The 21,262-nt window shown below is 36.0% G+C and overlaps 1 protein-coding gene and 1 pseudogene across 2 annotated transcripts in view; one reads left to right on the top strand and one right to left on the bottom strand.

Moving 5' to 3' along the window:
• ATP11C (ATPase phospholipid transporting 11C) overlaps window positions 1-21,262 on the top strand; it is a 160,085-nt gene that overhangs the window by 57,687 nt on the left and 81,136 nt on the right. For both annotated transcript variants that reach the window (XM_036227331.1, XM_016131161.2), the window contains exon 2: window positions 13,760-13,879. In XM_036227331.1, coding sequence (XP_036083224.1) covers window positions 13,760-13,879 — 120 coding nt within the window. The remainder of the gene's footprint in view (window positions 1-13,759; window positions 13,880-21,262) is intronic.
• LOC118608455 lies at window positions 4,649-4,767 on the bottom strand (annotated as a pseudogene).

The following is a 21,262-nucleotide window of genomic DNA, read 5'->3' as shown; positions in this document are numbered from 1 at the left end:
CTAAGGTCATTTAACAACTAGTAAGTAGCATAACCAGGAATTGAACCCAGACATCTGGCTCCAGAACCCACACATTCAGCCAGTTATGCTTTTTCCTCACTAACTCTTTTATGGCCACTTTGAAACAACCTGGTAATTACCAGGTTCTCTGAAAGAAGGTCATTAGAATGGCAAATGTCAGAATGCCTCTGATTTTTGAACTTTAAAAATACACTCATTTTACCCAGGGAAGACTGCCATTGGGCCCCAAGGCACATCTACTACATAAAGCCACTCTACTAAGACTAGGAGACTTAGGAGCCCTACCTAATACATAGATAGAAAGAGACACAGGGAGGCAGTTGAAATGGGGAGACAAAGAAACATGTCCCACATGAAAGAACAGAACAAAGCCCAGGAAAAAGAACTAAACAAAGTGGAGACAAGCAACTTACCACTTCCAGAGTTCAAAACACTGGTTATAAGGATACTCAATGAACTTAGGGGAAGAGTAGATGAACTCAGGGAGAACTTTAACAAAGAGATAGAAAACATAAAAGTGAAGATAGCCTTGGAGGGCAGGTAGAGAGTATGCAATTTAAAACCTGCTCATGCACCCTGGGCTAGGCAAGATATGTTGGGGCCTAGAGAGTTATGGGCTCATCTTCTTTGAGTTATAACCTGAGATTTACCAGTCCCAAGAACCTAGTTAGCTAGGGAAATGAGGAAGAAAGAATTTTCCCTAGAGAAATCACTTTAAAAAATCATCTACTAGGTTCCATCATTTGTCACTCCAGAGCAAGATGGTGTGTATATAAAACATTTTCATAGCCTCATTTTGGTACATTTTCTACTATAAAGTGGCTAAAAATTTTGGTAAGTGGCATTTTGTGTGTGTGTGATAGAAATATACTGCTTGTTATGTGTTTGAGTTATTTCTCTACAAGAGATCCACTATAGTCTCAGCATAAGAATAGCACAAGCTGAAGGGAGAAAATTCACTTGAATGTTTTTTTGAATATTGTTGAAAGGAGAGGTTTTCCTTACAGCTGTGGTGCTGCTCTTGAATGTTGAATTTTAATCTTCTCATTTGGAGTTTCATTCGAACAAATCGCTTTCTTTCCAATTCCATTTACAGCCATTTCAATCTGCAGTCCTCCTTCTCTACCACACCTTACCCTTTAGGAAGTTCTTTCGTAGGAGGAGGTATTTGCTGTGACCGTGTAGAAACAACTATTTGATCTTAGTAGGCTTTAGACATAAATCATGAACTGGCATTTTGTATTCATAAACATTTAAGGGTACAAGTGAAAACTACTGGGGAAAGAAACATAGCATTGTTTTCCAGTTGGAGCAGAGTGTCTGGATTTTGTGTTGCAAGTTTTAAATTCCATACCCTCTACCTGCCCTCCAGTGGTCTTAAGACCGGAAGCTATGATCAAGAAATAGTGGTGCTGATTAAATGCTGTTGTGTACACATTTATTAGTAAACCTTTTGTGTAAGCTTCATGTTATGTCAAATATGTGTACAAATAAATGATATTAATCATTGAAATGTTATTTTTAATACAATTTATTTTCATGACCAAAAAGCATATGGGTGACGTTATATTGTATAAATGTCCTTTGTCAGCTTTGGTAGTGTCTTTTTTGGGTGGGACTCTCTATAGGTCAGGGATATTTCTCTCTGCTCTGCTCGCAGTGAAATCAATGCTGTGAAAAATACCCTGCCCCAGTTTATGATTATTAAATGAGGTGGATTTGACAGGAGAACAGCACACAGCTGGCTAATTTGAATTATAGTGGTCTTTGTCTTAGCCTCTGTTCCATAGTGTACGCTAGCTAGGTGATAGGCCCTCCTGAAAACCTTTTACAACTCATCCTTGTGCATTTTGTCAGGTTATGTTCATGGAAGTCAAAGTAATATAAGTCTAATCTGATTTTCTTCACAGAAATAATATTACATCGAAGATTATATTTCTGGCTTGATGCCTGACTTTTTTAAAAAATAGAAATGACCATAACCACCATTTTAAATCAACTGTTTAATCAACTGGAAATGATGGATTTGAATACTGCTCAGGATAAAATTGTCTGTAGTGTGTACAAATCAGTTAACAAAGCATCACAATGGCCAGTTGCATTAAATTATGTTTAATGACATAAAGTGTAAGTAGACCATACAGAGTTCTTATTGTCACAATCATTGCCTTGTTTTTTACTGAAAAAAATCAGAAGGTTTAAAAAATGCACTTTTTGCAAAGTCGGGGAATTCACAAAGGGTTTCTTTGGGTAAATGTTGACAAGAATGAGGAGAAGTTTGGGGAGGCTTGGAGTTATGGCTTTTTGAAAAGCTGAATTGGGATTTTCTTGCTTTCCTTTGCTCATTGTAAATTCCCTGTAGCACACAGATTTTGGAGAACAAGTTATTAGTCTCTCTTCATTTCAGTTGCTTTAATGAGAAAGTGACAGTTGGGAGATCTGAAAGGTAATTACAAGAAGGTAAAGAGGAAAGGAAAGAGTATTCTACATGGAAGGAAGCAGTGGAGTAGAAGCCCTGAGACAGGAAGGGACCTGGGTCTCACCTGAGGTAGAAAGGAGATGGATGGGCTATAACAAAGATAGCAAGGAGGTGTGAGGCTTGGGACAAGACAAGGTTGGGAAAGAGGAAGAGACCTGACTCTGTCCAAGACCTTGCCGATCAGAATAAGGATTTTAGTTTTCAGTTTTAAGATCTGTGGGCAACTATTAAAATGTGGACTTGGAGGAGCAGTATGATCAGACTTGTGGTATACGTGGTTATTGTGTGGTCCTGGTTGAGTCAGCTCTCAGAATACTGTGCAACCATCATTCTTGGCACTTAACAGATGCATATAAGTATTTGATTAATCACTGGTCTCCCCCACTACACTCTAAATTCCTTGAAGGCAGAAACTGTCTACTTTTTAATCATTGTTTCCAGTATTTTACACATTGTAGGGGTTCAATAAAATATTGGTTGAATGGATGCATCAACCATATTAACTACTTTGCCTTCTGACTATAAGGCAAGGATGTTACTTCTTTTTTGAGGTGAAATTTATATACAATAAAATTAACCATTTTAAAGTGAACATTTCAGTGGTGTTTAGTACACTCACATATTGCAAAACTACCAGCTCTATTGTGCTCCATAATATTTTAATCACCCCAAAAGGAAACTCGAAACCCACCAAATAGTTACTCCTCAATCTCCCTTCTCCCCAGCTCCTGGCAATCACCAATCTGCTTTCTGTTTTTATGGATTTGGCTATTTTGAATATTTCATATCTGCTTTCTGTTTTTATGGATTTGGCTATTTTGAACATTTCATATAAATGAAATCATTCAATATGTGACCTTTTGTGTATGGCTTCTCTCAGTGTAATGTTCTTGAGATTTATTCATGCTATAGTGTGTATGTATCAGTACTTCATTCCTTTTTATGCCTGAAGAATATTCCTTTGTATGGATACACCACATTTTGTTTACACATTTATCAGTCGATGGATATTAGGTTTGTTTCTACAGTTTGACTATTGTAAATAGTGCTGTTATGAACATTAATGCACAAGGTTTTGTTTGAACATCTGTTTTTAGTCCCTTTGGGTATATATGTAGGAGTAAAATTGTTGGTTCATATGGTAATTTTTTCTTTGGTTTTTTTGATGATCCCACCAAATTGTTTCTACAGAGGCTGAACTATGTTACATTTCTACCAGCAATGTATGAAGGTTCCAATTTCTTTACAAGGTGTCCCCACCAACACTTTTTATGTTCCATGTCTTTTTAAAATTGTAGCCATCCTAGAAGGATGTTGCCTTTAAAATGCATAAATGAACCTCTCTTTATTTTCAGTGAATATTTTATCCTTTTATACCTCATCACATTGTTGTTCAACATTATGAAAAATTGTAGTGAAGCTCAAAAACACACTGGACTGAATTGGATTCTAAAGCCATACAATCTATAGTCAACATCATTCTGGTACATTACCTTCTAAGAAAGGCTTTAACTATTAGGAGAACCCTACCTTTTACTCTTATCCACCATTTTTAGAATCGAAGATGAGGTCTAAAGGACTAATCTGACATCTAAATTTCTAGCCTTTGAGGACTGACTGTGTTATGCTGTGTTCTGCCGTTTTTCTACCCTCCACTAATGCTGTCATTCATTATTTTCTGTTGATCAATTAGAAGGTTTTACATTATATGTGAGTTTACAAAGTAGAGTAAGAATGGAGTTTGAAATGTATTTAACACATTTGCATACACACATGCCTTGTATAATATGAAGTAGAGGAAAATAACATTGCAATCAGGAGAATCGAGTCTTTGCAAACATTTAATTTTCAGCTAGTAGTCATAACTAATCTAATTGTGCTCCAGTCAGCAACGATTGCTTACACTATGTTCTTTCATGATTTATCTGAAAGCATTTTCCTTGTTCAAAGCTTGCCAGGTATTTTTAATAGCTGTAAATTTTTAAAATTGTTTTAGATACACCGCCTATATGTGCTTTGGAAATACTCCATTGCTATTTTCAATCATATTCTTTTTCTTTTTCTTTTTAAGGTGAGGCAACCCTTAGTTGACCTCACAGATTGCAAGGACCTTGTCAGCTTACAATCCCTTATTTTTTTTATTTTTTACGCCTACAGCACCTGGTCTTCCTAGGTGATCTCCCATCCAAGTACTGACCAGGTCCAAACCTGCTTAGCTTCTGAGATCAGACGGGATTGGGCTTGTTCAGGGTGGCATGGCTGTAGATGTAATCATATTCTTGAACAGAACCACGAACTACTATATTGGGTTAAAAAAGTTTGATTTTGGGGTGGTATGATCTTTAGTGTGAGTAATGTTTGGTTTTAGAAAGTCATACATTTTAAATATGTGTGCTCTAATAATTATTTCAAGTGTATGTGTGTTTTATAGCAAAAACTTTTTGTACAAGTAAATCTTGTAATTTTGTGTGATTAATTATTTTTTAATTGCCCTTATGGCAGTTAATCCTAACTTGTTTTAACTTGAAGTTGCTTGTACCTTGAGTGCCAGGCCATAAACTGTTTCTCTTGGATAACAGGCACATTTGAGAAGGCATTCACTTTTTTTCACATTTAACGGTTACCATTAAATAAACTGATACTTTAGTACATTAAATAAATGGTCATCCATAAATCCCCAGGGGAACACGGGCCTTTCCCTGGTCTTTGTGACTTCATAATGTTCCTTGTATTTCTCCCTTCTTCTCTACTTTGAAGTCTATGAATAAATTTCGTCCTGAATACATTATCTTCTTATTGTATATTGGTTTGTAAATTATTCTTTATCCTCAAACATCTCTTCCCCGCTCTTGGAAGATTTTGTTTGTTTTTTGGGTCCAGGCAGAAAAAGGTATCAAATGATAAGAGAGCATCTAAAATTTCATTTCAAGTTTTATTGCTAAAAAAAGATCTGGCCCCAGTTCCTCTGCATCTTCTTAATCAGATGATTTAGTTAAGCTCTCCTCATGTTACCTATGAAGAAATCAGTACGGGACTTCCCCCAAGACTCACATCACCCAATCGGTATTAGAAGGCAATAGGACCAAGATCTGGTTTCTTGTCTCTCATAATTAAGTCTTAGAAGAAAGAGCACCAGCTGCGATCATGGCCAAACACTTAATTTTTCTTAATCTATGTTTGGCACACAGGGAGAGAAATTGTTACAGATTTAACAATTATCTCACCTCTTAAACTTTGCTAGTGTAGCTGATTGTGATAAGGTAAATATGAGCGGTAGTGCCCAAACTGTTGCGCAGAACATGATGTCACTGGATCTTCTGGGGGGAAGGGGTGAGAGTTCTATGGCAAAAGCTGACTTACACAAAGATAAAGAGCTTTTAGTATATGAATATGCATTGTGAATAAGCAGGAGGAGAGGTTATAGGAGCAGCCTGCCTCCTTCTCTAAGGAACCTCATTATTAACTTGTTCTATGTAATACAATTTGGGAAACAATGAGTGATGTATTCTGATATTCTTGCCAGTCCATCTTACTGTGGCGTTATTCCTAATTAGCAGTACTCAAAGGCATGTTAAAATTTCAAAAACCAAGTTTTATTATATGCAAGCCATAAATAATGCCATTAAGCCATAAATATTCACTTGAAGTGTTGTTCTTTCTGTGCTTTAATATACTGAAAGTTATACATTATACTTCAAACATATTGCTAATTTCTACTGTCTTGAGCATGTTTTACGAATAATTACAAACAGATCACCTATTAAATATATAGCAGCACCCATTCTTTATAGTGCATAGCAGCACTGAGCCCAAAGCTTTGAGCAGAGAGAAGGGAGGTTTAGAGACAATGTCATTAATTTCAGTGCTATTCCATAGTGATCATGTACTCTGTCACAAAGAGAGAAATATATTCCTAATTTAACTCCTGTGGTGTCAGATCAGCAATTCAAAAGGACTAATAGCTTATGTTTTAGACAACAGCCTCCAGGAGACTCCTTGAGTGGCCCTTACTTGCGGTCAGCGTGCTACCTATCAGCCTCCGTGGCCAGCTCTAGTCCTTACCATACACACTAAGGGACGGTGTTTCTCTAACACCAAGTACTCTGCCAGTGGGCCATAACTCACCCTGCCGCTTTGTACAGGGGTGGCAGCAGAATTGCCTATTCTAGTTGTTCTGTTGAGCCAGAAACTTTCTTGCTTTAAATAAAACATTGACATCTGAATTATGTTGCCTAATTCTGTGCTGATCTAGTTCCTAGAGTTTTAATATTCATATAGTTGGTTAATATATGCAAACCTCATCCTCTTCTTACACGAATAGCCTTTAGAGCCCTTAAAGAGAGCTCTAGGTGGTCCGTTAATCCAGCTGTAAACAGTCTTTTAAGTTATATCACCTTATTTTACTCTTAAGGAAGTTGAGGCTCAAGTAATTAAGCCATTCATATCAATATTGTGTCCCAACTCAAGTCTTTTATTGCTTCTCCTGTTCCTCTAGACCTTGCCCTAAAAAGCCTTTATCTGTAGGGAGGATGCTTTTTCAAAAACAAACATTTTTTTAAACACTAATTTGAGCTGAGAAGTTGGCCACCATACTGTGATTGGATGGAAACCCAGAAATGCTTCACTGAAAATGTGGCTACCTTTTGTGAGACTAGAGTCACAACTCAGACAGAGCCCCTTCCCCTTGTTTGCTTATTCAACTGAGCCATGCTTCACAACGGGAAACTTGTTTTTTTTTACCTACATCTTTCATTGGGGGTATTAAAAATAAACAGGTATAGCCTGGATGTGTTATTTAAACGAATTACATTTACAGCTTTAACATTTGTTTCTAGGTAGTTTTTTTTCTGTGTGATACCTAATACCAGAGGTGGGGGGACCTGGTTGCACCAGACATGTTCCAGTATATATTTGAACTGCCAGACCTTTCTAGGAAATTTATTATCACTTTTCTAATAATGATGCTATCACTGAAATGGCCGATAAACCCTGTCCAGGATATCAGATACCTTTTTTACAATATATAGTATTTGCTCTAGTCAGAGTTTCTCTCGTCTTACACTGTAATAAAATTCTTCAGTGATCTAGAAAGTGATTTTTGGATGAGAATTTGTCTCTTCTAGGTAATGATATTGATAAAGGCATTGTTCACCCTAATAATCCAGTGGTTCTTTTCCTTGCATTGTTAGGTGTTACTGTTTGCTGCTGAGACAAAACTTTCTTACCTATGAGATCTCTAAATAAAATGAGGAATAACTTCCAGCCCTAAGGGACTTTTCCATGAAAGCTGTCTGTTTAGACCTTAATATATACCTTGGTACACATTTTTGAAGCTTCAGTGTTCAGTATTATAGTCACTCTCCCACGGTGTACAACCCAGTGTATCATAGCAAATACCTGGATTGTATCTTTTCTTCTTATACTGTTTATCTGCCAGAGACTAAAACGTTCAATTCAACTTCAGAAGTTTGATTAAGTTTGATATCTAGCCCCATTTCTTACCATGGTTCATTTATTATAGAATTGGGTTGGAAAATTACAAGATGAGAAAATACTATGTGGTGCAAGATAGCAATATTTTAAAATGATGCTACTTTAAAATCAAAAGTTACAAAGGCAAATCAGGTCTTTGGAGAAGATGTCAAATGCTATAATGGGGGTGAGGCCACCAGAGTGCTACTTTGAAGTCTTAAGAAACAGACCAGTCTTCTGGTGCTTCCTTTGCTGCCTCCCTTGGACCTACACAAATTTGCAAGCCACAGTTGGCTGCCTTCCCAAATTCTGGGAACCTTTACAGGGATCAGAGGGGTTAGTATAAATTGCTTGATAATCTTCAGCCTTCTCTCTGCGATTTAGCTGCTATCGTGTTAGAAAATTTTCTCATGTCAGTATGCAGATGGTCCCATCTTTTCCCTCCTGCCTCTGAAGTTTGTGATCAGTATTTTATTCTGTTCTCTTTTCAGGCAGGATGGGCTTTGAAGTCCTGGTGCCTTCTTTATACTTGCTTTCTATTTGCATGTGTGTTTTTAATCCATTTCCTACAGGCCATGGGAAATGCTTAGCTGGATTGTCAGCCTCACTGTTTTTCCTATCCTTGGAAGTTGTGTACCTCCCTATTTAGATTTTTAAAGTTTGTTAAGTGTTTGGAGTGCAAAATGGTATGTAGATATGGGTAGGGAAAAATAACTTCTGAGGCCTTGTAGACATGTGTGCTCAGTTCATCTCTAGTTGTTTGTGTGCCTATTGTCTGTCTCTAGGTTAGGAGAGATTATTAACAAAAAAGTGGAATTGCTGGACCCCAGCTGGAACTTTAAGAGACTCAGGTTATTTTCTATAAATGGAAGAATCTCTGAATCATTTAAAAAATATTCCTTTTAGTATCTTGAATAACCAATGCTTATACCACTTTTGATCTATCGACCCTATTAGCCATCCTGTAAGAGAGCCGTATTTCATCTTTAGAGTCACATTTGTGTAGCCCTGAGGTCCTTGGGGAAAGGGCTTGATGGGGAGGGAGATCAGACTGGAAACACTCATCGTTAATTGTTCCTGGTGGAAGTTAAGCTGCTCAGTAGATCACATTTAGATAATGAAACAAGATGTTCTTATCCAAGTCCTTACAATCACTGCTTTTTCCTAAACATTGTGCTTGCTGATTTAGATATTTGTTTTTGTGGGTGCTTACCCTATTTTTCATAGTAGTTTCTATTCAATTAAATGTGCCGCTGTCTGGTAATGCCTAATTAGAGACAATCTTTGTGTCTAGGGATGTACTTTGAATATTCAGTTGTCTTTTGATCAGGTGTTTCAGAGTTTCTGTTAATATGACCATCTATTAAAATGCTTAAAAAGCAAAAGGACACAGAATGTCTTGTTCTTGCTTTACTACCTCTGGCAAAGGAGGAATAGACAGCTTAATCACTTAAGAAGATGCAGTAAAAGCAAACTATGAAAAGTACATTTTCAAGGCTCATTTTAGAGTTATGACTATAAATTACACATCAAGATTATTCTTCTGGCTTGTTATAATGGAGTGGCCTTGGAAACTTCAGCAATGTGACCACTGAATACATTGTAGCAATTTTAACCAGGAAACTTAATATAGTGGAAATGTTTCCTGGCACTGTAGTGCTCTCCTCCTGCACCTCACCCCTCCAAACCTAGAACAAAAATGCTGACTTTTGGGAGCATTTTAATAGATGGCTGAAAGTTTGATGAAATGTTCTTTCTTTTAATTTTGAGTTTATTTGACCTTTTAAGACCAATTATGCTGTTCAAAAATATTAGTGCTTCAGAGAAGAAAATAACTTTGGGGCTGGTGTGCAGAGAACTGTTTTAAATTATTGCCAAGCTTTCAGATTTTTAATAAGGTTTTTTTGGTTCATTTTTTAGTAAATATATTTGCTTTAGTAACTCACAAAGAACATCCTGATAAACAATAAATACACTGCTGTGATTGCTGAGGGTGATATCAGTGGTGATTTGTTGATAAAGCAAGTTGATTTTAAATATACCAAGGCCCGTAATTTTTATCAATGATCTGAATAATCAATGGTAGATTAACCACATATGAAATATATATTGAAGGAAACTCATTTTTGTGAGCAGATCAAAATGATTGGAAGGGGCACTATGTGAGTCACTTGCATTTTATCCTTTGAAAAGCAAATTGCTTAAATTTTAATTACTTAAAAAGTATAGGATTGTGGTGATATACTAAAAATGTAGGATGTTATTTAAGGGCAGTCATTAATTCAAAGAGAGAGATTCTGTAGCAGTTTTCGCAAGCCCTGGCTGCAAATTAGAGTTGTCACCTGGGGAGCTTCCAGAAAAATTAAATATTAAACAAAAGACACCAGCGTTGGTATTATGTTTTAAAGCCAATGTATGGCCAGGATTAAGAACCACTGATCTGTGACTAAGTGATAAATTTAAATCTGCCAACACCTGGAAAGGATGTGAGGTGAGTTGTTTCTGACTCTGTGTCAGCTTTTATAGCGACAGTCTTGTATTGGGGTCTCTATTCTCCCTTAGTTCTTGTTGAGTCACTGGTCTAGAGGCAATCAAGAAACAAATTATACTTCCAACAGCTTTCTGTGTTTTATGACTAGCAAAGACATAGGGTTTTAAGATGGTGCTCATTAAATAACAGTACCATTTTACTCTGATTTTTATTGAGAAACTGTGTTCTGGTATAAATTACTTTCTTTTTAAAAACAATATTCAGTTTATATTATGGAGGTATAAATCAGGAGTACAGAAGGGTGATTCTTATCTTGAGGAAGAAAATTAAATTGCTTTCTCTGAAATTCATGTTATAAATATACTTTTTAATATTCTTTATACTTTTTATTGTTGTATATGTTATTAAAATAGAATTGGTGCCAGCATATATCAGTTTTTAAAAATGATATTTCTAAGGATGTTTGGATGGGAAGCAATGCAGCACAGGATGGACTCTTACTAATGAATTAAAATTCATTATGAGGTGGCAAGAATTATACATTCCCATTCCAGACTATGTTGTGTGCCATCCAAATGGGAATTTTTTTTTTATGATTCCTGCTTGGAGTTTCTCTGTCTTGGCTAAAGCATCTACATTATTCAAAATCACAGGAATTAAAACCACTGTTTTAACACTACATTGGTAGCAAGTAGAAAATTACAGTAAATTTACATGAGTTCAGCATTGCCATTTATATGCAGACCAAACAACGTTAAACAGAGTAAATTACACCACAAATTGCAGATTAATCCGATTTTAGAGTAAAACAGGCATGGAAAAGTTCTCTTTCACCCCATCCTACCCCCAGTCCTTAAGCAGCTCCAGACCCAAACCTGTCTAGGCTGAGAAGACTTTGTCTTTTTTTTTTTTTGACAAATACTCTGGAATGGACATGCTGTAGCTCTCAGGCCCCTATTTCATCATTTAATAATGATCACTGCCTGGATCTCCCCCCCCCACCACCACCTGCACATCAATCCATTTTCTCCAACTTAATGGAGATTGAGGTCACTTAGACGTATTCTAAAGAGATCTGAGAGATAATGTATGGAGAAAGCACTTAAAACAAAATGCTATTCAGATGTAGGGAATTCATCAAAGTACCATGTCCCCGAAAAATTGCATGTGCTTGTTCCTTCCTTATGTTCTCTGGAATGCTGTTACCTGCCAGAGAAGAAAGTTATAATTCAGGATTGAGGAAGCACTAATTCATTTTTGTTTTAAGTTAATCAGTGACCATTGTTAACAAAGGAGAACAATCTATTTCAGCCATGCAGAAAATATCCTGCAGAAAACATTCTCTGACTCTCTCTACCTCTTTCCCTTTTACGCGTCCCCCTTTCCGTTTTCAGAATGATCTGAGAACTGGCATAAAAGTTCGCTCTTCCCTGTTTACTCTATGCTACTTCTTGCTTGTGTGAAAAACTAAACAACCATGTGAATATTAAATTAAAGGTGATAAATTGCAGTGTGTATACAGATTTTACAATTCTGTAATTCTAATTGGTACATTATAAGGTTCAAGTCTGTTGTTGAGACTACAGTGAGATGTTAACTTGGAACAGAAGGCGAGGGTAGATGTGAAGCAGAATAAACTATACTTTTAGCAGGTGTATTCACTTTAAATTTACATTTTGCAAAATGGATATTATGGAAAAATTAGTACTCTTATTAGTAAACTGTATCAGACTCTGTATATTACAATTATAGTCAAAGTCAGTTCCTGAATCAAAATGTGTATAGCTACCATTCTGGTAAAGGTATTCTTTACTGGTTTCCAGGAACTGTTTGAAAATTTACCTACTAATCACTGCATTCAAAGGACGTTGTACTATCAATTGTTCTAATACCCTGTGTTTGGTCAAGCAGGTAAACAACTAAGCTGTCTCTAGCACTGATACTTAATGACTTTTTCCAGCTTGCCATGGATGTAGATTCCCACAAGCTCCCTTAGGGTAGTTTCTCTTTGCCAGGGTAGATTTCCAGAAGTTGTCCTTTATATATAGCCTCAATCTCTCCTACTTCACAGTTTATCCCAGTTACTCTTCAATTGATTCCCCTACAGATTTTGAAGAAAATACCCCACTAAATAATTATTTAATAAGCTTAAATAAGAAATGGTGAGACAAGAGGTCTTATCTATGTATATATACTTGGGATGATTTTTACTTTTTCAAAGTAAAAAAAAATTGTAATATTTATAATGTGCAGAAATTTAGACTAGAATGCATCCAAATATAGATTTTTGGAGAACTTTGTAAGCTTTAAGTAGTTTTGCTTAAAATGATTATTTAGGAGTAGAGATTTATATCTTTGACCTTTGAATAGATCATTGAAAAGAAGGAAGATCTTTGTGACTACATACTTTTAAAACATTTTAGGTTGAGGATTTTTTTAAATAATGGAAATATATAATTGGATATTAGTTTTTATCACACTTCTTTTGACTTAAACCTATGGTCATCTCAAACATGATAATATAGCACTATAAAAGGAGATCATCCCAAATTTACTAAGAAAGTGTAGTATCCTGATGAAAAAAAAAAAACAGTGAAGCCTCAGTGAACTAAAAAGGTGAGGTAAAATAGATTTCCACCTTGGAACTTCTAGATTCAGCAAATCTTTTCAAAATTAGAAAAGGGATATTAGAGATCTATTGTGTGAATTGGGACTTTTTGACAATAGGCACAAAGGAATGTCTTTCCCGTAAAGCGGAAGAATTTACAACTTTTCTTTGTAGAATTGGTTGATCAATTTCATTATGAGAAGCAGCCATTTTATTTCCATTTACTTATAAGTAATAATTTTGTGTTTAGAAGTAATTTGCATCCTGTTTTCTGCTGTCTGGTAAAGGTATCGACAAAGTTGTCATCAGTAATTGTTGTATAAAAATTAGATATTTCCATTCTGACCTTTCCTAGGTTAAGTGTTTTCCTGTGATGGCAATGGTTGAGATTCTGTGGATGAAAGAAAAATGACTGGCAATAAAAAAAAATGTTTCTCTAGGATCCTTTCTTTAATTTAAACATTTTAGAATTGCAATGTTGGCCTCAGAACAGTTGGCTCAAGAAATACTAAATCAGCAACTAAAAGCTTTGTAGAGTTTGACTTTCCTAACAAGGTTTTCTCCTCTCCCTACTCTACTCTTTCTCTCTAGACCATAGCCAAAAATGCTTAGATGAGAATTCTGAACTCTGTAAAGTATGGAGAAGTATGATGAAAAAACTGACTTTTTTCCTCTTTCTCTTGGTCAGTGTGCTGGAGAAGAGAAACGAGTTGGTACACGCACAGTGTTTCTTGGCAATCATCCAGTTTCAACAACAGAAGCTTATGTTGCACAAAGATTTTGTGATAACAGAATAGTTTCATCTAAGGTAAGTTTTTTTTAAGCTCAGTAAATGTTCTTATAGTGAGCCAGTTAATGTGCTTATTTTTACTTATGCTTCTGAGGAAGCTGGTGCATTTATATATGCAAACATGGATGTGCACTTATACCGATCATATACCAACTGTGATAATTATTCCACAAAAAGGCGGTTTTTTTAAAGCATCATTTTGTCTTGTTATAGCTGAAAGATCATTCACATGTCTTCCATTATGATTCATAGTGCCTCTTGATTATACATATTAATTTAAGCCTTAAAGTTTGTTCAAAGTAGGAATTAGTTACTTGCCCAAAGCTTCCTGAATTGTCCTTAATTGGGCAGACTAGTTTGTAAATAATTTACATTCCTTTGGAGGGTGCTATGCTAGAATGACATCTATATCTCTTTCTAGTTCGCTGAGGAGCTTCTCAAGTACACTCCTGGGTCCTAAATGGTGCATGCTGCTCAGTACACTGCTTGAACAGTTAAGAGTTCAATCACTATTGCTGTGTCACCATTTGAATAATCATCTTACTTCAGCATAGTATAGTGCTATGAGCAGTGGCCCTGAAGTCTGAAGACTTGTATTTAAATCTTGGCCTTATCATTTATTAGCTATGTGAACTTGGCCAAATTAATCTGAGTTTGAATGTCCTCATCAGTGAAATGGAACTGATAATCCACATGGGAAAGCACTCGTTATACTTCCTAGTACCCAGTAGTCATCATTCTACAAATATTGGTTTACTTGTCTTTACCTTTGGCTGACCAGGTTAGGTGCTAGGTGCTAGATGGCTGGCCTACTGCCATCTCTTGTAGCATAGCACAGGTTTTGATAATTTTCCTCACTTCCTCATGCAGCCTGGCAAAGGCAAATCTAAAATGTTGGTGACAATTGATTCACTGCATGTTTGTAAATACTAGGATCTGAAACAAAATTATATCCTTCCTTAAAAATTTAACATTTTAGTTTTCAGACATACATGTGATTTTTCTTTGGGTAGTCATGTAGTACAGACGATGCTTAGCTAGGAGATTAACATGTAAGAATGATATGGACAGAATGAGTGAAAACTGTGCTTTCTTTTGAGCATATCTATTGGCCTAAAGAACACTGAGTATATTTGGTAAAATGTCTTTTCTTGTTCATTTTTAGCCTTACGGCAGAAAATTTATTCTCAGCCAATAGTTTCCATACCTGTGCCCAAGATACTGAAAACTGTGACTTACCCTGTAGTATCTAAGAAAAACAATCAATGTAGTCCTTTGACTCAGAATCAGACTTGTAGAACTGAAAGCTCCTTAGAGGTCATCTTATTCAACTCACTGACTTTATAGATGAAGAAAGAAAACCTGGAGAAATTAAGTTAGTGACATGGTCACCAAGCAGTTAGTGATAAAACCAGGAGCAGAACTGCTTTATAAGGTCTAGTGGTTCTAAATAAAGAACCCTTTTCATATCATTGGGCTGTTTGGGGACCTTCCTCAATTTGCTCTCTTTTTGCATCAAGTAAAATATGAAATTTTTTCTAGGGAGCTGTTTCCAATCATGTTTTATGTGGAAGATTGTAAAGTGACTTTTCAATGAACCAGTGATAATCATTTTGTTGTGATATACTTTGCATTTTCATATTTTAAAAGAACTTTTAAAACTCAGCTTACTTCTCAACTTTTTTTGCATTTAATAAGCTATTTTTCATATTTTATCTAGATTCGGTTTTGCCAGTAGGCAAAATAATGCAATAGGATATATTTTTTTTAAATATTCAGGAGCTCATGGGGCAAATTAAGAGTCTTTCTAAACAGATTTGCTTATATATCTACATGTATGTTTTAGAAACCAGGATAAAGAATTGAACATTTCTACACTGATAGACAAATGCATCTCTTTTTTGTCTAAAACTATCAAATGTTTACAGTTTTTCTGATTAACTGCTTATAAACCGATCTCCTTTTTCATAAAAGCTCTAGAGTGGAAAAAGAGAAAATGACAGTATACTAACCTCAGAAAAAAGAATTAAATCTTAATATAAAATATAAGAGGATAGCATACAGTGTGTAATGGTAAAGATCTTCATCCTTATAGACAGAAGACCTGGATTTCAAGTTAAATTAAGTCATTTAACCTCCCTGTGTCTCAATTTTCTTATCTGTAAATGGGTATACTAATAGCACTTACCTCATAGGATTGTGCTAAGGATGAAATAAAGTAATCCATAGAAAGCATTTAAGCACTGTGCTTGGCTTATAGTAACAACTCAGTAAATGGTAGCTGCTATTGTTTCTTCTATTTCTGTGATTATCGTTCTTATAGTCCTTAGCAGTACTATTGATTTCCACAGTATTGTTAATGCTGGGAGCACTAAAGATAAAAACTTTGGCATACTTTACATTTTAGTTATAAAATTAGCTTTATTCTCTTCTTTTGGAAACACAAATAGTTTCTTTAGGAAAAACTTGTTCTCTGTAGCCTTTCTACTTTAGTGCATTCTTCAGGGACCTTTGGGAATCATTTTGTAGATGGTATGAAACTCTGAAATCCCCCCTGTAGCAAAAGAAGCATTGATTGCTGCTGCTAGGATCTTTAGCTTCCATTATATTCCTCTGTTCCATATTTTTTTCCTTTAAAAATCTGAAATCTCATCTTGAAGGATGATCTTCATGGTATAAGAATCAGTGAGCTCCACCTAACTCTTCGAAGGTATGTCCAAGGTTAAACTGAGTACTCTTAAATATGAAAAAAAACATCTTGGATTAAAGTTTCAAAGGTCAAATTACACTACCATTTACCTTCATTTTAAAATCAGAATTGCCCGTAGAATTTATTAGACATCTTTTGTCTAAGTCTTATCAAACTCCCTGCAGGTGCCCTTTTAGCTAAAGTGACTAAATCTTAATACAATAATATCCTGGTAGTTCCCTTTTTTCTTCTGAATTTATGGTGGAAAGAATGATACTTAAAAGAGAAAGTTCTGCTTGACATTGGTAATGGAAATGAAAGTAGACGGCTATGATGCTCAAAATTATATTCAATGCCTATATCAGGAGGAGTTAATAATAAAATGCATACAGTAATTTGACAAAGTGAGCAGTTTCTCAAGTTAGAACACTGATTATTTACAACTGGGTGCTTATTTACAACTTTACAGTTAATCTTAAAGTATGGTTATTTTGTTCCATCACATCCAGATCCCAGTAGAAAAGCCAGTGCTCTAATAGCTCATTCATAATTGGTCGTTAGATTTAATAGTTCCTTTAGTTACTACTTAATTTTTTTTAACTGCTCCCCTTTCTCTTGTGATATACTGAAACAAGTTATTTGGAGTTTTAGCTTCTCCATTAGCATTTTTGGACTTTAGGTAAAAACATATAATCTTCTAAAGATTCCCTTGCTTAACAAAATAATGGACTCTCAAACTGATTCAACTTATTTCAACCTCCCTCCTTTGAATTAGGGAAATTGTATATCAAAGTTCATAAGATTTTGGTTTCAGATTTAATTAGTAGATGTTTGAGGGGCTGTCCACAATTTTTTCCACACAATTGGTATACAAATTGAGGCCACATTTGTATACCAATTATTTTTTTCCAGCTTTATTGAACTATAATAGACAATTAGTTGCTCGTATATATGTTATACAATTCGGTGAGGTTTTTTTTTTCAATTATAGTTGCCATACAATAATATGTTAGTTTCAGTTGTACAGTGTAGTGATTAGAAATCTATATAACTCACAAACTGATCACCCCACTAAATCTAGTACCTCTCTTCCCCCTTATATATTTATTACAACATTATTAACTATTTTCTTTATGCTACACTTTATATCTCCATGTCTATTTTGTAACTATCATTTGTACTTCTTAATCCCTTTGCCCTTTTTTTGCTAACCCCCCAATCTCCCTCCCATCTAGTAGCCCTCAAAATAATTCTCTGTATCTATGAGTTTATTTCCGTTTTTGTTATTTATTTTGTTCTTTAGATTCCACATTATGTGAAATCATGCAGTATTTCTCTTTATCTGACTTATTTGATTCAGCATGATACCCTCTAGGTCCATCGAGGCAATATCTTTTTTCATCTCCTTCCTTTTAGTCTGTGTGTGTCTTTTAATCTGAAGTGAGTCTCTTGTAGGCAGCATATGTAGGGGTCTTATTTTCTTATCCATTCGACCCCTCTATCTTTTGGTTGGTGCACTTAATTTTTTTCCATTTGAGGTACTTGTTGATAGGAATGTATTTATTACCATTCTTTATTCCTGTTTTTGATACCTGATTTTCTTCTTAAAGAAGTCCCTCCAACATTTCCTATAAATGCTTGATGCTGATAAATTCCCTTAGCTTATTTTTGTCTGGGAAGCTCTTGATCTGTCCTTCAACTCTAAATGCTAGCTTTATTGGATAAAGTATTATTTGTTGTAGATCCCTGATTTTCATCACGTCAAATACTTTGCGCTAAGCCCTTTCTGTCTTGCATGGCTTCCTTTGAGAAATCAGCTTCCAGTCTTTTGGGTCCTCCCTTGTAGGTAACTAACTGCTTGTCTCTTGCTGCTTTTAAGATTCTCTCTTTGTATTTAACCTTTAGCATTTTAATTATAATGTGTCCTGGTGTGGGCCTCTTTGGGTTCTTCTTTTTTGGAACTCTCTGAGCTTCCTGGGTTTGTATGTCTATTTGCTTCACCAGGTTAGGAAAGTTTACCATCATTATCTTTTCAAATAGCTCTTCAATGTCTTATTTTCCTTGTACACCCTATGTCCTGGATATTTTTGCCTTTAATAGTGTCCCATAGGCTCCTTAAATTATTATTATAGTCTTGGCTTCCTCTGTTTTTTTTTTTTTTTTTAGTTTTTTTGTTTGTTTGTTTTTTTGCCATACTGATTGAGTGTCCTTGGCTTCCCCATCCTCTGTATTGGTGGTTTGATTCTCTTTGTCCACCTTGTTGATTCCCTCTAATATACTCTCCATCTCAGATAATGAGTTCTTCATTTCTTACTGGTTCCACATAATTTATATTTCCATTTTTATGTTTGTTGTCTCTTTGTTAAAGTTCTCACTGAGTTCATCTATACTTTCCCTAAGTTCATTGAACATCTTTATAACCAGTGTTTTGAGCCCTGCATCTGTTAGGTTGCTTGACTCCATTATATCAGGATCTATGTTCTGTTATTTCGTATTGTTTCTGCTTCTTTGTCTCCCTATTTTGGCTACCTTTCTGTGTCTGTTTCTATGTACTAAGTAAAGCTCCTAAGTCTCTAGATCTTTTTAGGGTGGCTTTGTGTAATAGGTGTCCAGTGGCACAGTCCTGAGAGGGGTTCAGCTACAGGCCAAGTTTATCCCCAGTCTGTGCCCTTCTGGGGCCACCTCATAAGAAGCTACAAGCAATCCATAGATACTGTGCTTATAGTTGCCTCAAGACTAGCATGAGTCTTGAAGTCTCAGCAAGGAACACCTGACTTGCCTAGGATACACCTGGATGTGACTTGGGTGGGGCCAGGAATTGGAGGAGGTGGAGTTCCAGGAATTCTCTGGGCAGAGTGACCTCTGTTATCTAGTTTAGTGACATCTCAGCTACCGCAGTTCTGAGTCTGCCCACTGAGAATGGGGAGGGCTCAACAGGGAACTATGGATACCTCTGGCACTTCAGCCCCGGAGAGAGCCTCACCTCTGGCCCTCACTCTGACAACTTAACGTCCCCCTGTAAGTCCCTGGTGCCCCAGTGCAGTGGACATGGCTCTGGTGCTCAGAGTGATCAGGTCCGTCACCATGAAAGGCCACCCTTTAAGAGACATCTGCAGCTTCTGCTGCCACAGCCTCTGTCCCACTCAGCCCCTCAGGACTGGGCAACCTCATTTCTTCCCCCTCCTACCTCCTACCATTACAGGGAGATTCCTTATTTCTCTCTGTGGTTGTAGTGCTTCTGTTCATCTAAATCCCAGGTGACTTTGCTTGCTGTTTACTCTGTGTTTCTGTCACAATTTTGATTTGGTCACAAGATGGGTAAACAAAGCCTCTACCATCTACACCACTTTTTCTGCCATTTATACCAATGATTTTATTCACTACAGAGCAGATGTTAAATGTATTGTAGTAGATATACCTGGTAAGCTGGCATTTTTTTCTGTAGAACCTGTTTTTGAACATGTTCTAAATGTCAGTGTTGCTTTTTCAGTTTATAATTGCCTGTTAAAATTGTGTAAAAGACCCACTCACTGACTTCTTTGAGCAAAAACTTATTTATGACTCCTAAAAATCTCCATTGCCATCATTGTTAGTGAAACAAATGCTATAAACATTTTCTTATGGATTAACATTGTTATTTGATTTGTAGCAACTACATCTGAATCTATTTTTTAGGCAGACAGGTCAATTTGAATAACTTGATGTATGTGGCTCAAATTCAATTTCAGTTTTAATCCGACAGCTCCGAAAAAGTAGGCTTCTCTTGATCTGTGTTGAAATAATATATACTTTATTACATTTATATTACAATAAAGAGATGAGAAGCTTAATTTGCGTTTTAGTTAAAGCAAAGGAATAAGTGGACAACACAGGTTTTAATCAGGATTTCTTGTATGTCAAAAACCGTGCTAGCCACTTGTGGTAGTAGAGCTTATAATAGCTGAAATAAGAAAGAATAGGCATATAGCAGTAACTTCTGGTAAAGGGATTAGCTGGAGTTCCTCAAGGAACCCTTTCTTTTAGTAGAAAAGTGGAAAAGGAACAGTGGGGGCCTAGAAGCAACAGCAAAAATATTTCCTTTTGATGTGTTAACACCCATTAAAGGACTCTTAACAGTTCCTAATGTTTGTTTATTTAATTAAAAATCCTTTAGTTAGGGAACAAAAGGTCAATAAGCCAGAAGTTCAGCTGTTAGCCTGTTGTTGGAGTTGAGCTTTTTGTTTTAGGAAATGGGTTGTAAGTAATTGGGACAGTTAAGTGTTGATCTGGATCAGTGGTTTTGATCCCTTTTATTTTTGGTCACTAGATGCCTTGGGAATCTGAAGAAAAGTATGGACTCCCCTCCCAACTGATGCCTATCCACACACAATTCTGCACTTCATTTTGAATGATCTTCCCTGAGGCGGTTCCATGAACCTTGAGGGAACCTTGTCGGTTGTCTGTTGGTTGTAGTGCAGCTGCATCACTGAACTTACTTGCCTTGGCTCATCTTCATTTTCTTGGGATTCTCTGAATCTTGAGCCCATAGGCCTTTTAAAGAGAAGTTAGTAGTGAATTCCCATATACTGTGTTATACTCTACAACTTTGGCTTTTCAGTCACCAATATTATTTAATGGATATTTTCTCCCATTGTGGAGATACTTTGGATGGAGACTGTTCTAGTGTAAATTTAGATCTTTGGGTTAAGAAAGAGTTCTTTCTTTCTGGTTTC

The sequence above is a fragment of the Rousettus aegyptiacus genome, unplaced genomic scaffold (assembly GCF_014176215.1).
Source record: "Rousettus aegyptiacus isolate mRouAeg1 unplaced genomic scaffold, mRouAeg1.p scaffold_m13_p_9, whole genome shotgun sequence".
In the NCBI taxonomy this organism is placed as follows: domain Eukaryota; kingdom Metazoa; phylum Chordata; class Mammalia; order Chiroptera; family Pteropodidae; genus Rousettus; species Rousettus aegyptiacus.
This window is presented reverse-complemented; position numbering and strand designations above follow the sequence as displayed.